Source organism: Nerophis ophidion, linkage group LG12, assembly GCF_033978795.1.
Source record: "Nerophis ophidion isolate RoL-2023_Sa linkage group LG12, RoL_Noph_v1.0, whole genome shotgun sequence".
NCBI classification, from domain to species: domain Eukaryota; kingdom Metazoa; phylum Chordata; class Actinopteri; order Syngnathiformes; family Syngnathidae; genus Nerophis; species Nerophis ophidion.
Window position 1 is genome coordinate 48,898,368 of NC_084622.1, and position 16,947 is coordinate 48,915,314.

The window sequence follows — 16,947 nt, forward strand, 5'->3', positions numbered from 1 at the left end:
AAAGTCATACCTCGAGGTCGGATGGCTGCGGTGAACACAAAGTGTCTCAGAGAAAAGCCGAGGAGCCAAGCTCACAGTTGCCTTTTAAACAGCTGCTGCAGGACGACAAATAATCCAATGGTGTCTCTGGTAAGATATAGATCACAATTTCCCCATCCAAAAACATGCTGGTTGACGTACAGCAGGGGTGTCAAACTCAAATACAGAGTGGGCCAAAATTCTAAACTGAACAAAGCCGCGAGCCAAAGTTGAACAACTTAACCTTTTAATAAATGGTAAATGGTTGTACTTGTATAGCGCTTTTCTACCCCTTTTTAAGGAGCCCAAAGCGCTTTGCCAGTATTCACACACACATTCACACACTGATGGCTGGAGCTGCCATGCAAGGCGCTAACCAGGACCCATCAGGAGCAAGGGTGAAGTGTCTTGCCCAAGGACACAACGGACATGACTAGGATGGTAGAAGGTGGGGATTGAACCAGTAACCCTCAGATTGCTGGCACGTTTACTCTACCAACTTCGCCATTGGGACCCAAACAAGTTTTGCATTGAATATTGAATAAGCAAGGCTTAAATAACTTTATAGTGACATGCAAAATCGAGTTTTCTTGTTAGCGGGGGTGTATATTGTAGCGTCCCGGGATAGTTAGTGCTGCAAGGGGTTCTGGGTATTTGTTCTGTTGTGTTTATGTTATGTTACGGTGCGGATGTCCTCCCGACATGTGTTTGTCATTCTTGTTCGGTGTGGGTTCACAGTGTGGTGTAACAGTGTTAAAGTTGTTCATACGGCCACCCTCGGTGTGACTTGTATGGCTGTTGACCAAGTATGGCTTGCATTTACTTGTGTGTGTGAAAAGCCGTAGATATTACCTGACTGGGCCGGCACGCTGTTTGTATGGAGGAAAAGCGGACGTGACGAAAGGTTGTAGAGCAGGGGTGCCCACACTTTTTCTGCAGGCGAGCTACTTTTCAATTGACCAACTCGAGGGGATCTACCTCATTTATATATATCATTTATATTTATTTATTTATGAAAGAGACATTTTTGTAAACAAGTTAAATGTGTTTAATGATAATACAAGCATGTGTAACACATATAGATGTCTTTCTTTCACGAAGACAAGAATATAAGTTGCTGTATTACCTGATTCTGATGACTTGCATTGATTGGAATCAGACAGTAATGATGATAACGCCCACATTTTCAAATGGAGGAGAAAAAAAGTTGTCCTTTCTGTACAATACCACATGAAAGTGGTTGGTTTTTGGCATCGAATTCATCTAGCTTCCATACACTTTAAAAGAAAAACATTGGCGGCAAATTCCGTAGCTTGCTTGATTGACATTCACGGCACCCGAGGGTCTTGTGAGATGACGCTGGCTGCTGCCAGTTCATTATTATGAAAAAATGACAGAGAGGAAGGCGAGAAACACTTTTTATTTCAACAAACTTTCGCGCCGTCCCTTCCGTCAAAACTCTAAAGGCCGGCTGCACATTTCCTATCTTCACAATAAAAGCCCTGCTTCATGCTGCCTGCGCTACAAAATAAGGGTCTCGGAAAGCTGGCGTGCACATCACTTGTGCACGCCAGCTTTCTGAGGGATCGCTTGTGCACGCCAGTTTTCCGAGACTCTGTATTTAGTTAGCGCAGGCAGCATGAAGCAAGGCTTTTATTGTGAAGATAGGAAATGTGCAGTCGGCCTTTAGAGTTTTGACGGAAGGTACGGCGCGAGAGTCTGTTGAAATAAAAAGTGTTTCTCGCCTTCCTCTCGGTCATATTTTAATAATAATGATCCTGCAGCACGGTGTCAGAGGGGTTAGTGCGTCTGCCTCACAATACGAAGGTTCTGCAGTCCTGGGTTCAAATCCAGGCTCGGGATCTTTCTGTGTGGAGTTTACATGTCCTCCCCGTGAATGCGTGGGTTCCGTCCGGGTACTCCGGCTTCCTCCCACTTCCAAAGACATGCACCTGGGGATAGGTTGATTGGCAACACTAAAATTGGCCCTAGTGTGTGAATGTGAGTGTGAATGTTGTCTGTCTATCTGTGTTGGCCCTGCGATGAGGTGGCGACTTGTCCAGGGTGTACCCCGCCTTCCGCCCGATTGTAGCTGAGATAGGCGCCAGCACCCCCCGCGACCCCAAAAGGGAATAAGCGGTAGAAAATGGATGGATGGATGGATGGATGGATCTTGCAGCAGCCAGCGTCATCTCACAAGACCCTCCGGTACCGTGAATGTCATTTAAGTGACGTCTTGGTGAAGATTGATGATCACTAATTTTTAGGTCTATTTTTTTTAAAAGCCTGGTTGGAGATCGACTGACACTCCCCCCCCGCGGTCGACTGGTAGCTCGCGATCGACGTAATGGGCACCCCTGTTGTAGAGGATGCTAAAGCAGTACCTTTAAGGCACGCCCCCAATATTGTTGTCCGGGTGGAAATTCGGGGGGGGGGCACTGAAATTCGGGATTTTCCTGGAAAGATCGGGAGGGTTGGCAAGTATGAGAATTAGCATTGAATGCGGTGATACTGCGGCACCGCCACTGTATAATACCGGCGGGCCAGCTCTAATTTTAATTTATTATTGCCTCAAGGGCCAAATGAAATTACACGGCGGGCGAAATCGCCTCACTCTCGTCCCAAAATAAAGCAGCTTTGATTGGGGCGTGCATTAAGTCAGGAAGACATTCAGCGGCACGGCGCTGATCCCTTAACAGCAGAGATCCCATCAGGAGTCGTCTACCCGCAGCAAAATTCCAATCGATACTCCTGGAAATGTTGCTTGGCACCACAGGCTACAGCAGGGGTCGGGAACCTTTTTGGCTGAGAGAGCCATGAAAGCTAAATATTTTTAAATGTATTTCTGTGAGAGCCATATTATATTTTTTAACACTGAACACAACAAAATGCGTGCATTTCTAAGTGAGACCAACATTTTTAAAGTATAAAAAGTCTCTTATTCTTTTTAATAAGATTTTTCATCTGAGGTTAACCAATAGTAATTAAAATAATTCTTACCATTAATGCGACTTGATGAACAGGTATGGTAGAAAACGGTTGGATGGATTAAAATGCATGAAAATGTTTTATATTTTGAAGGTTATTTTTAACACTGTGATTATGTTAAAATAATTATGTACTGTATATTTTAACACATAACTTTTCTGCTTAGAGGCCTACTGAAAGCCACTACTAGCGACCACACAGTCTGATAGTTTATATATCAATGATGAAATATTAACATTGCAACACATGCCAATACGGTTGCTTTAGTTTACTAAATTGTAATTTTAAATTTCCCGGGAGTTTTTTCTTGAAAACGTCGCGTAATGATGACGTGTACGCTTGACGTCACGGGCTGTTAGGGAATATTAGAGCTGCACACACACACAGCTAAAAGTCGTCTGCTTTAACGGCATAATTACACCGTATTTTGGAGATCTGTGTTGCTGAATCCTTTGCAATTTGTTCAATTAATATTGGAGAAGTTAAAGTAGAAAGATGGAGTTGGGAAGCTTTAGCATTTAGCCGCACAAACACACGGTGATTCCTTGTTTAAAATTCCCCGGATGTGAAACTTTACTATGGATCACAGCGAACATGGATCCCGACCGAATGCCAACAAGCAGGTTTCGGTGAGAAAATTGTGGTAAAAAGTCGCTTCTTACCGGAGATCAGCTGAGCTTGTGCCGCTCATACAGCTGTCGTCGACTTCCCTGAGACACCAGGCTGTGGACACACACCTCCGACTATCAGGTACTGTTAAACTCACTAAAACACTAGCAACACAATAGAAAGATAAGGGATTTCCCAGAATTATCCTAGTAAATGTGTCTAAAAACATCGGAATCCGTTCCAATGCAATCACGTTTTATTTTTTTTAACTCGTTTTTTTTTTTTTTTCCTAGTCCGTCGCTATCAATATCCTCAAACACGAATCTTTCATCCTCGCTCAAATTAATGGGGAAGTTGTCGTTTTCTCGGTCCGAATAGCTGTTTTTGTTGGAGGCTACCATTAAAATCAATGTGAATATGTGAGGAGCCATCAACATGTGACGTCATCGTCTGCGACTACCGGTAGAGGCAGAGCTTTTCTCTTAGCACCGAAAGTTGCGAACTTTATCGCGGATGTTTTCTGCTAAATCCTTTCAGCAAAAATATGGCAATATCGCGAAATGATCAAGTATGACACATAGAATGGACCTGCTATCCCCGTTTGAATAAGAATATCTCATTTCCGTAGGGCCATTGCTATAATTATTGTCAATCGTGCTGAAGTGGTATTTTTCTTTGTCTGTGCAAAACTGGCAATCCAAAAGATTGCAAGCCAGTCTGGTATCAGTGTCTGTGTCCAGGAACGGTCTGCTGACTGCCAAGGCCGAAGACCGCCGTGACGCAGACAGAGCAGAGAGACAAGGCGATATCACCAGCGTCAACACATTTGCATTTTTGTACAACCATATATTGTGTCTAACTGGAGTTGTCGAGATTACCCCCTTCCGTCATTGACAGCTTCAGTGATGTAAACAGGGACCTCCCAAATAAATAGAGGAATTACACAGGCTGGACTTTTAGAACGTAGTTTGAATCTGTAACCAGAATACAGCCCAAAACACGTCTCCTCATTGAGCCATGATTCCTTGCTTCTTGTCTGTTTAATAGATGTCATCAGTGTTTGAACCTGACAGATTACCAGCGGATATAATGTAGAAATGTCAGCTAAGATTTATCTGAGAGCCAGATACAGTCATCAAAAAGAGCCGCATCTGGCTCGAGAGCAATAGGTTCCCTACCTATGGGTAAAGATGTGACTTTAAGGTTTTACTACTTACGTATAAAATACTACACGGTCTAGCTCCATCCTATCTTGCAGATTGTATTGTATCATATGTCCCGGCAAGAAATTTGCGTTCAAAAGACTCCGGCTTATTAGTGATTCCTAAAGCCCCAAAAAAGTCTGCGGGCTATAGAGCGTTTTCCGTTCGGGCTCCAGTACTCTGGAATGCCCTCCCGGTAACAGTTTGAGATGCTACCTCAGTAGAATCATTTAAGTCTCACCTTAAAGCTCATCTGTATACTCTAGACTTTAAATAGACCTCCTTTTTAGACCAGTTGATCTGCCGCTTCTTTTCTTTTTTCCTCCTATGTCCCCCCCTCCCTTGTGGAGGGGGTCCGGCCCGATGACCATGGATGAAGTACTGGCTGTCCAGAGTCGAGACCCAGGATGGACCGCTCGTCGGGACCCAGAATGGACCACTCGCCTGTGTATAGGTTGGGGACATCTCTACGCTGCTGCTCCGCCTCCGCTTGGGATGGTTTCCTGTGGACGGGACTCTCGCTGCTGTCTTGGATCCGCTTTGAACTGAACTCTCGCGACTGTGTTGGAGCCACTATGGATTGAACTTTCACAGAATCATGTTAGACCCGCTCAACATCCATTGCTTTCGGTCCCCTAAAGGGGGGGGGGTTGCCCACATCTGAGGTCCTCTCCAAGGTTTCTCATAGTCAGCATTGTCACTGGCGTCCAACTGGATGTGAATTCTCCCTGCCCACTGGGTGTGAGTTTTCCTTGCCCTTTTGTGGGTTCTTCCGAGGATGTCGTAGTCGTAATGGTTTGTACAGTCCTTTGAGACATTTGTGATTTGGGGCTATATAAATAAACATTGATTGATTGATTGATTGATGGCTATAGGATTTATATCTAAAACCGGCTTTGCTAAACCCGCTGCTTCTTGCACTTATTTTATTTCTCCCAAGATGAGTTTGGAGACTCTTTGCACTGCATGATCACAGGCAGAACTCTCTGACTTATTCATGCTGAGTGAAAATTTAATGGCCTTTTGAGTCGGTTTTTGGCCTAATGAGACAATCCAGTGGTCGTGGAGCATTACAGTACAGTACCCCCGTGAATAATCAGCCACAAAACGGTTGGTTTAATCGCAGCGCCAGTGTCAACGTCGCCGCTATCGGCTCAGCCAGCTCAGATCCTCTGCGGGGATGTTATCAGGTTTGCCACGCTTGTTCCGTCATTATATTCAAGGACGTTTCCACTGCTTTCAAAGTCTCGCATGGAAGCAATTAGCATACGCTACGAAGGGCTACTGACAACTGGAGTTATGAGCTCAGACTGAACGGCTGTTTGATAACCAAATTTATTTGTAGCATTGAAGCGTTCATCTCCTCCTTTCTGTTCGGCCAACGATAGCCGTCAATCATTACTGGTTTCCACCCCCTCTGGTAGGATGGATGGGGAGTTGTTTCTGAAGAAGGCCTTGATTGGCGTTTAGAATAATGTTGAAGTGGAGACAACTTTATTTTAATGAGAAAACCGTCACAGGCTTGTCAGTTCGTCTGTACCGAACAGTCCAAATACAGCTCTAGTTCTTTTTAACTAATATCCCTTTGCTGGCTATTGTTGTCAAGTCTAAAGTACAAACTCTAGGCATACTTGCCAACCTTGAGACCTCCGAATTCGGGCGAAGGGAGGGGGGACCTTATATTTTTTAAGCTGATTGAACGGAGGATGAACAACTGCTTCTAGAAGTGTGTACATACAAGAAGGTTGGAGCAGACGGAAGCCGATAGAATGAGGTGAAAGTCACTCGAAGCTGCAAATGTGGAACTTGGAGACAAGATATTTCGACATAAATGGATTGCTTACCCAAACTCAACAAAAAACATCCCCAGTCAGCCGGACCAGACCAACAACTGTCCATTGAGGGAGTCACTTTAATATTGATCATGATCCACGCAGCACGTCATGTGTGTCAGTGCAACTGAAGTACATACACTGTCCGGCAAGCTGTGTACAAACAAAACAGGAAATAATACTTTACAGGTACTGTAATATGATGGGGTGTATATATTTTCAAGTATTTTATATATATTTTCAAGTAGTTTATATATATATATATATATATATATATATATATATATATATATATATATATATATATATATATATATATATATATATATATATATATGACGAGTTCATACGCAAAAACCGATAAACGCCATTTTGATAAAGTTTAGCCCAGCCTCGGTAATATATAGTCCGCCACTTCTATTGTGGTATACCAAAATCAATTTGTTTGCAAATGCGGACAAATGTCGCTTTTAACGTCATTTAGTTCAGCGATTTATTGCAAAGGCCGATAAGCGCCATGGATCATCTACCACAAAAGCCGATATATCCGTTTGCCCAACCAGCGCTGCATTACGGGATCACGTGACAAACAAAATGGCGGCGCGCACGGAGTCACTCAGTGTTGTTATCCACGCATGAATAATTTGGAAGCTTCTCCTGTGAACACTGTTAAGCCAGCGAAAAAAACTGACGTGTTGAAGTTATTATTTGATGTTGGCGCCAGCACGCGTGTCCGTGAGTTTTACACCGCTGCGTTAAACGATGTTGTCGAGCATGGAGCTAATGTCGATAGCGATGATGAGTGAGCTGTTATCTGCACAGGAGTGTTTTTGATAGGCAAACCAGGTTGAGCATTTGTGCTTGTTTTATTAATAAAACATTGTCTTCATTGCAACACTGTTTTTTGTTTTTTCATTTTGTGCTGAAAAGCACGAGGTAAATATGTGAGGTCACAGTTCCAAAAAAGCATGTCCGGTTAGCAAGTACGAAAAAACAATGTTCGCAGGGACAGCTAGATTTATACGTACCAAGGGATCAAAACTGTTAAATAATGAAGTAAAGAAATGTGAACAGTTGTTACCTTGAAATGTGGCTTTCGATAAATTTCACGTTCTGTTTTTCTCTCTATCTTTATCTTGAATATTATGCGAAATAACGACCGCAAAGAAAACGATTTTGGAGATATCTGTTTTTGCGACATATCATCATTTGGATACATCTGCTTTTGACGTAAAACCACATCAAACACTCTTACTTGAAAGCCATTCATTACATCAGCATTTCTTAAAAGTTTAGGCTTTCATGACTTGCTTATGTTGATATTAAATAAACCATTGTACGCTTGTACATGTACCGGCAACACCAGCAGGCAGAAAATCGTTGATATACAGAATCGGTCAAAATGGATTTATCTGCTTTTGCATATGAACTCTTCATATATACAAACCCCGTTTCCATATGAATTGGGAAATAGTGTTAAATGTAAATATAAATGGAACACAATGATTTGCAAATCCTTTTCAACCCATATTCAGTTGAATGCACTACAAAGACAAGATATTTGATGTTCAAACTCATAAACCTTATTATTTTTTTTGCAAATAATAATTAATTTAGAATTACATCTCTAATAAAAGTAGAGATATCCAATAATGGCTTTTTTGCCGGTATCCGATATTCCGATGTTGTCCAACTCTTAATTACCGATTCCGATATCAACCGATACTGATATATACGGTCGTGGAATTAACACGTTATTATGCCTTATTTTGTTGTGATGCCCCGCTAGGTGCCTTAAACAATGTAACAAGGTTTTCCAAAATAAATCAACTCAAATTGTGGAAAAAAATGCCAACATGGCAATGCCATATTTATCATTGAAGCCGCAAATTGCATTATTTTTTCGAACATGCCTCAAAACAGCAGCTTGGAATTTGCAACATGCTCTCCTTGAGAGAGCATGAGGAGGTTGAGGGTGGGCGGGATTAGGGGGTGGGAGTAGCGGGGGGTATATATTGTAGCGTCCTGGAAGAGATAGTGCTGCAAGGGGTTCTGGATATTTGTTTTGTTGTGTTTATGTTGTGTTACGGTGCAGATGTTCTCCCGAAATGTGTTTGTTATTCTTGTTTGGTGTGGGTTCAAAGTCTGCGCATATTTGTAACAGTGTTAAAGTTGTTTATATGGCCACCCTCAGTGTGACCTGTATGGCTGTTGACCAAGTATGCCTTGCATTCACTTGTGTGTGTCAAAAGCCGTAGATATTATGTGATTGGGCCGGCATGCGAAGGCAGTGCCTTTAAAGTTTATTGGCGCTCTCTACCTCTCCCTACGTCTGTGTACCACTCCGTACAGCGGCCTTTTAAAAAGTCATAAATTTTACTTTTTGGAACCCATCCATCCATTTCCTACCGCTTATTCCCTATTGAGGTCGCGGGGGGTGCTGGCGCCTATCTCAGCTACAATCGGTCGGAAGGCGGGGTACACCCTGGACAAGTCGCCACCTCACCGCAGGGCCACTTTTTGAAACCCATACCGATAATTTCCGTTATCACATTTCAAATCATTTATCGGCCGATTAATATCTGCAGTCCGATCTTATCGGACATCTCTAAATAAAAGACCAGTTGTCTAGTACGTTCACTATTTTATTTAAGGACAAACTTGCATTAAGAAACATGTTTATTGTACCTTGAGATTTTTTTGTTAAAATAAAACCAATAATGCAATTTTTTTGTGATCTTCTTTATTTAGAAAAGTATCAAAATAATTTTGGTACCGGTACCAAAATTTTGGTATCGGGACACTTGTACACTAACGGATTGAAATACCACGCTGTTTAGCGCATGGTATTTCAATGTTAGTCAATAGTCACTACAGTAATTACAACTTGTGTTCACATCCACAGGAACCACATGGGTTAGCCTACTATATACAGTATTTACAATCTTACTAGTGTTCACGTCACAGCCACAGATGGTTCTTGTAGTTATTGACATTACTTACAGTTCTTAGATGTTTGAATTTCTACATTTTATTAGACAGTCTGAACTGAAGGACTTTAAAGAAGGGGTCATAGCAATATTGGCAATAAAAGCATTTTAAAAGATTTCCCTCCTTTGAGTCATCAACCCTTTATTTCTATTCCCCTTTTATCGTCCACTTTTGAGTTTTATGGTCGTGTTTTCACCGCCAAATGGCCAGTGACCGTGACCACGCCGGCGACCTCGTGCTGCTGTTGCCAAAGCTGCTTCCATAAAAGGTTTCAGCTTTTAGATTGCGACCTTGGCCGGCTGGGCATTGAAATGCGTTGGCCGCCTCCTGCCTAATGTCGTAATTACAGTGCCCGGCTCCGAGCAGCGCTCGTTACCAAGCCAACATAAAGCTGTCCATGAGAGACTAGCTGCACTCTGGCTGCAACATCTCTCAAGGCAACTTAAAACCTCCATATAGTATGTAAGAAGGAACCCATGTCAAGAGACCACGACATGCATAAAACAGGACCAGGCATGTGATTTTTTACTGTCCGTAGTTGGAATCCGTCTTTTCTTATCCCTGCAAAAATATAAAAACTACTTGTTCTTTGTGTTTTCCGACCGACAACGTGTGTTAAAATCTGGATCCGTCTCTTTGCCATACCTGCCAACGACGACGGTTTTCACGTAATGAGAACGATTTTTCATAATCCCGTTATGGTTAAACAGGGAGGTGACGGCAACTGACACCAGGAGGCTGTAATGTCCAAAGATTTATTATATATATATATATTGTGGAGAGGCGGAGCCGGCAGTCCGACAGCGAGGCAGGGCATGCCGGAGCCCGGCCCAAGATAGCAACGAGGAGACGTGGCCGGCAGTCCGACAGCGAGGTAGGGCACGTCGGAAGCCGGCCCAAGATGGCAGCGAGGAGGCGTGGCCGGCAGTTTGACGACAAGGCAGGGCACGCCGGAGCCCAGCCCAAGATGGGCATTAAGATGGCGGCGATGGCCATCTTGGGCCCTGCCTCGCTGTCGGACTGCCGGCCACGTTTCCTCGTTGCCATCTTGGGCCGGGCTCCGGCGTGCCCTTCCTCGCTGTCGGACTGCCGGCCACGCCTCTTCCCTGCCATCTTGCAGCAGGCTACGGTGTGACCTGCCTCGCTGTCGGACTGCCGGCCACACCTCTTCGCCGCCATCTTGGGCCGGGCTCTGGCATGCCCTGCCTTGCTGTCGGACTGCCGGCCACTTCTCTTCGCCGCAATCTTGGGCCGGGCTCCTTCGTGCCCTGCCTAGCTGTCGGACTGCCGACCATGCCTCCTCGCCGCCGTTTTGCAGCCACTTAAGAACTGGAGTGTGAACTAGATCCAAGAGTGTGTATAGCGTAAGGCTATGTGTAGTATTTAACTGGAGGGTTTTACCGTAAATCAGACCTGGACAAATTAAGGCCGGGGGGCCACATGCGATCCATTAAGACGTGCCCTGCCTCGCTGTCGGACTGCCGGCCACGTCTCCTAGTTGCCATCTTGGGCCGGGCTGCGGCGTGCCCTGCCTCGCTGTCGGACTGCCGGCCATGTCTCCTTGCCGCTGTTTTGCAGCGGCTAAGGAACTGGAGTGTGAACTAGATCCAAGAGTGTGTATGATGTAATGCTATGTGTAGTATTTAACTGGAGGGTTTTACTGTAAATCAGACCTGGACAAATTAAGGCCGGGGAGCCACATGCGATCCATTAAGACGTGCCCTGCCTCGCTGTCAGACTGCCAGCCACGCCTCCTTGCCGCCATCTTGGATCGGGCTCCGGCGTGCCCTGCCTCGCTGTCGGACTGCCGGCCACGCCTCTTCGCCGCCATCTTGCAGCTGGCTATGGTGTACCCTGCCTCGCTGTCGGACTGGCGGCCACGCCTCCTCGCCGCTATCTTGGGCCGGGCTCCGGCATGCCCTGCCTTGCTGTCGGACTGCCGGCCACTTCTCCTCGCCGCAATCTTGGGCCGGGCTCCGGCGTGCCCTGCCTCGCTGTCGGACTGCCGACCACGCCTCCTCGCCGCCGTCTTGCAGCGGTTTAAGAATTGGAGTGTGAACTAGATCCAAGAGTGTGTATGGCGTAATGCTATGTGTAGTATTTAACTGGAGGGTTTTACCGTAAATCAGACCTGGACAAATTAAGGCCGGGGGGCCACATGCGACCCATTAAGACGTGCCCTGCCTTGCTGTCGGACTGCCGGCCACGTCTCCTCGTTGCCATCTTGGGCCGGGCTCCGGCGTGCCCTGCCTCGCTGTCGGACTGCCAGCCACGCCTCTTCGCCGACATCTTGCAGCTGGCTACGGTGTGCCCTGCCTCGCTGTCGGACTGGCGGCCACGCCTCCTCGCCGCTATCTTGGGCCGGGCTCCGGCATGCCCTGCCTTGCTGTCGGACTGCCGGCCACGTCTCTTCGCCGCCGTCTTGAAGCGGCAAAGGAACTGGAGTGTGAACTAGATCCAAGAGTGTGTATGGTGTAAGGCTATGTGTAGTATTTAACTGGAGGGTTTTACCGTAAATCAGACTTGGACAAAGTAAGGCCTGGGGGCCACATGCGACCCGTTAAGACGTGCCCTGCCTCGCTGTCGGACTGCCGGCCACGTCTCCTCGTTGCCATCTTGGGCCGGGCTCCGCCGTGCCCTGCCTCGCTGTCGAACTGCCAGCCACGCCTCTTCGCCGACATCTTGCAGCTGGCTAAGGTGTACCCTGCCTCGCTGTCAGACTGCCAGCCACGCCTCCTTGCCACCATCAAGTGCCCTGCCTTGCTGTTGGACTGCCGGCCACATCTCCTCGCCGTCATTTTGGGCCAGGCTCCGGCGTGCCCTACCTTGCTGTCGGACTGCCGGCCACGCCTCCTCGCCGCCGTCTTGCAGCAGCTAAGGAACTGGAGTGTGAACTAGATCCTAGAGTGTGTATGGTGTAATGCTATGTGTAGTATTTAACTGGAGGGTTTTACCGTAAATCAGACCTGGACAAAGTAAGGCCTGGGGGCCACAGGCGAACCGTTACGCTTTTTAATCTGGCCCGCCGGACATTCTTAAATAATTTCTTAGATCGTTAAGAGGATGTTTTCAAATGACCGTAAGTTTTGGACTATACTAAGTATTTCAATGCTTGAAATTTGCGCTTTTGTGTGTTATTTTAGTGACTAGTGTTGTCCTAATACCAATATTATTTCTATACTTTTCGATACTTTTCTAAGTAAAGGGGACCAGAAAAAAAATATATATTTTAACAAAATGTGTGGCGGACCGGTACTTTTCAGAGGCGGTACGGTACCGAATAACTTTCATTAGTATCGCGGTACTATACTAATACCCGTACACCATACAACCCTGTGAGTTACTATGGTAATCTACGTCACAGCAGGTCAAACGAGGCACCAAACAGTGTGGGTGGGGAGCGTTTCCACAGACTGTTTCCAGAGCGGCCAGCCTGAAATGTGGGTGTCAGGGACAGACGTGAAAGGAGATTTTTACAAGAAACTTCTAAAGCTTAGTGATATATGTTTTACCCTTTGCGTTCATATTTTGCAATTTTTGTTGCATTTTTGTTGCATTTAGCTCGATTATAAAATATGTTAAATGAGAGGGGGGGTGACGTTCATATGTTCTCAATATTCAGGGTTTTATCATTCATAGAAAACATAAAAAATCCATTCTGTTTTTAATGCGGTCTGTCATAAAGTTTTTAGCAATCAATTAGACTTTATTGTGAGATTTTGTATTAGTTTTTGTAAAAATAGATATCCCGGCCCCCAGACACATTTTTTTTATCTAAATTTGGCCCCCCGAGTCAAAACATTTGCCCAGGCCTGCCGTAAGTGTTGGAGGTGCGTGTTTAGAGGAGCGGTGCTGTCCGACAGGCAGGGTTGTCCAGGGGCGAAAACGGGGTCAAGCGGCAGGAGTGAGTCGTCGTAGTCCAGAGGCAAGCGAGGAGTCGGGAACCAGGAAGCACGAGGGAGACAGGGGAAGATCCAGGAGCACAAGGCGCACAGCTTGACTCGGGGATGCACACAGGGAAAGTACAAAAGACTATAATCCGGCGCCTGATGGCAGGTTGAGCAGGCTTATGAAGGCAACTCCTTCATACAGGCAGGTGTGCTGATTGCAGCTGGTGCCTGCTGCAAGGCGGAGACGCGCATGGAACGTCCCTGGATGGGCGCGGCCGTCGGCGTGTCCCGAGGTGAGTTAAGCACAGCGCAAGGAAGAGGGCACATTCCAATACGCCTTAGCCGTGACAAATCCAGTGGTAAAAACTACGGTATTCCATTAAAGATGATTGACTTAAAAATGGAAGCTATGTAGCGAAGCAACTCCATGGGCAGGGGAAAACATATTGGGAAAATATCAATGAGGATTGGTTGATTTACATATAAGAACATCCATTATGGTTGGTTGTTTACTATGACTCACGATTGGTTAAGATTAGGGAAAAACATTACGGAACGGCCAATCAGAGGCAAGATAGGGCGGGGCATTGAACCAGAAGGCAGAGCGAGTCTCTTCCTAAGATCAGTATTTGTCAACCTTTTTTGAGCTAAGGCACATTTTTTTCATTGAAAAAATCCTGAGGCACACCTCAAGCAGAAACCATTAAAAGCGAAACTCAGTAGCCGATATTGACAATAAAAAGAGTTTCTTAAAATTGTTGGATATGAATTCAAACCATAACCAAGCTCTTGTCTCAAAGTAGGTGTACTGTCACGACCTGTCACATCACGCCGTGTCTTATTTTGAGTTTTTTTGGTGTTTTTCTGTCTGTAGTGTTTTAGTCCTCGTCTTGTGCTCCTATTTTGGTGTTTTTTCCTGTTTTGTCGGTATTTTCCTGTTGCAGTTTCATGTCTTCCTTGAGCCCTATTTTACACACCTGCTTTTTTTTTTTGCAATCCAGACTATTTAAGTTGTGCGGACACTGCCCTTTGCGAGGAAATTGTTGATTTTCATGTCATATGCGGATGTACTTTGTGGACGCCATCTGCTCCACACTCTGTAAGTTTTTGCTGTTGTCCAGCATTTTGTGTTTTGTTTACTTTGCAGCCAGTTCAGTTTTAGTTTTGTTTTTGCATAGCCATTCCTAGTCAATGCCTTTTCTTGGCGGCACTCGCCTTTTGTGTATTTTCGGTTTAAGCATAAGATACTTTATTACTTGCACGCTGCTTCCCTTATTGTGATCGAGACACAACAAGTTCCCGACATCTACAAAGCAATTCGCTACCTGCTTCCACCTACTGACATGGAAGAGTATAACATGGTTACTCTGCCCAGCTCTAGACAGTACAGACACTCAACAGCGGCACATTATTCACCAATTATAATCACTTGTGAGCAAAAAATAATTTTTAACCCAATTAGGTGAAATTGCATAATCTCCCAAGGCACAGTGGTTGAAAAACACTGCCTTAGATGTTTCTTTTAGCAATGTAGACGACGTCCAGGAAACCCAAAATGCGTAGACTTGGCCAAATTTGTACAAATGAATGCGTCTGGATAAAACATTCATTGAGTTGTTTCCCATGTAAGCCCAAATCAAAACAGCTCTCCACATGGAAGAGGTAGAATACACATTTAAGAACACACATGAGTGTGGCAGACATGTGATGACTTTTGCTACTGTATAGCCTGTCTAAATGCTACTTCTCATTTTCACTGGTGATTTACAAAAAGACAGTAGCTGCCATTTTGTTCATTATTTCTATATTTTGACATTGAATAGTGGAAGCATTTTGAATGTAATGTGTGAATGAAGCAAAGTAATGTGTAAATAATGTCAATAACTAGATGAACCATCGGTGGCTGTGAAGTGAACACTAGTAAGGTTGTAAATACTATATAGAGTAGGCTAACATGTGGTTCCTGTGGATGTGAACACAAGTTGTAATTACTGTAGTGACTAAATAACAGTGACTTAAACACACAAAAATATGTATAAATAATGTCAATGACTAAATGAACTATCTGTGGCTGTGAAGTGAACACTAGTAAGGTTGTAAATACTGTATAGAGTAGGCTAACCCATGTGGTTCCTGTGGATGTGAACCCAAGTTGTAATTACTGTAGTGACTAAATAACATAATGACTAAAACAGACAAAGCAATGCGTAAATAATGTCAATAAGTAGATGAACCATCTGTGGCTGTGAAGTGACCACTCGTAAGATTGTAAAAACTGTATAGAGTAGGCTATTACATGTGGTTCCTGTGGATGTGAACACACATAATTACTGTTGTGACTAATTAACATAGTGACTGAAACGGACAAAGTAATGTGTAAATAATGTCAATAACTAGATGAACCATATGTGGTTGTGAAGTGAAAACTAATAAGGTTGTAAATACTGTATAAAGTAGGCTAACCCACATGGTTCCTGTGGATGTGAACCCAAGTTATAATTACTGTAGTGCCTAAATAACAGTGGCTGAGACAGACATAAAAATGTATAGATGATGTCAATAACTTGATTAACCATCTGTGGCTGTGAAGTGAACACTAGTAAGATTGTAATTACTGTATAGAGTAGGCTAAACCATGTGGTTCCAGTGGATGTGAACACAAGTTTTAATTACTGTAGTGACTAATTAACATGGTGACTGAAACAGACAAAGCCATGTGTAAATAATGTAAATAACTACATGAACCATCTGTGGCTGTGAAGTCAACACTAGTAAGGTTGTAAAAACTGTATAGAGTAGGCTATTACATGTGGTTCCTGTGGATGTGAACACACATAATTACTGTTGTGACTAATTAACATAGTGACTGAAACAGACAAAGTAATGTGTAAATAATGTCAATAACTAGATGAACCATATGTGGTTGTGAAGTGAAAACTAATAAGGTTGTAAATACTGTATAAAGTAGGCTAACCCACATGGTTCCTGTGGATGTGAACCCAAGTTATAATTACTGTAGTGCCTAAATAACAGTGGCTGAAACAGACAGAAAAATGTATAGATGATGTCAATAACTACATGAACCATCTGTGGCTGTGAAGTGAACACTAGTAAGGTTGTAAATACTGTATAGAGTAGGCTAACGTGGTTCCTGTGGATGTGAACACAAATTGTAATTACTGTATTTACTAAATAACAGTGACTGAAACAGACAAAATAAATGTATATTTTATGTCAATAACTAGATCAGTGGTTCTTAACCTGGGTTCGATCAAACCCTAGGGGTTCGGTGAGTCGGCCTCAGGGGTTCGGAAGAGCCTCCGCCGCAGCGGTCAAGTCACACCAGTCTCATGAATTGATTAACGTGGACCCCGGTTTGATTAAACAAGTTGAAAAACTAATTCGGGTGTTACCATT

General features: G+C 44.3%; 1 protein-coding gene across 1 annotated transcript in view; it reads right to left on the reverse strand.

Annotated features, from left to right (window-relative positions):
* The window catches only part of LOC133562843 (transmembrane protein 117-like), a 156,829-nt gene that overhangs the window by 96,603 nt on the left and 43,279 nt on the right, over positions 1–16,947 (reverse strand). The window contains 3 exon segments of the mRNA XM_061916650.1: positions 7,008–7,041; positions 10,017–10,031; positions 12,607–12,622. Of these exon segments, the coding sequence (XP_061772634.1) occupies positions 7,008–7,041; positions 10,017–10,031; positions 12,607–12,622 (65 nt within the window).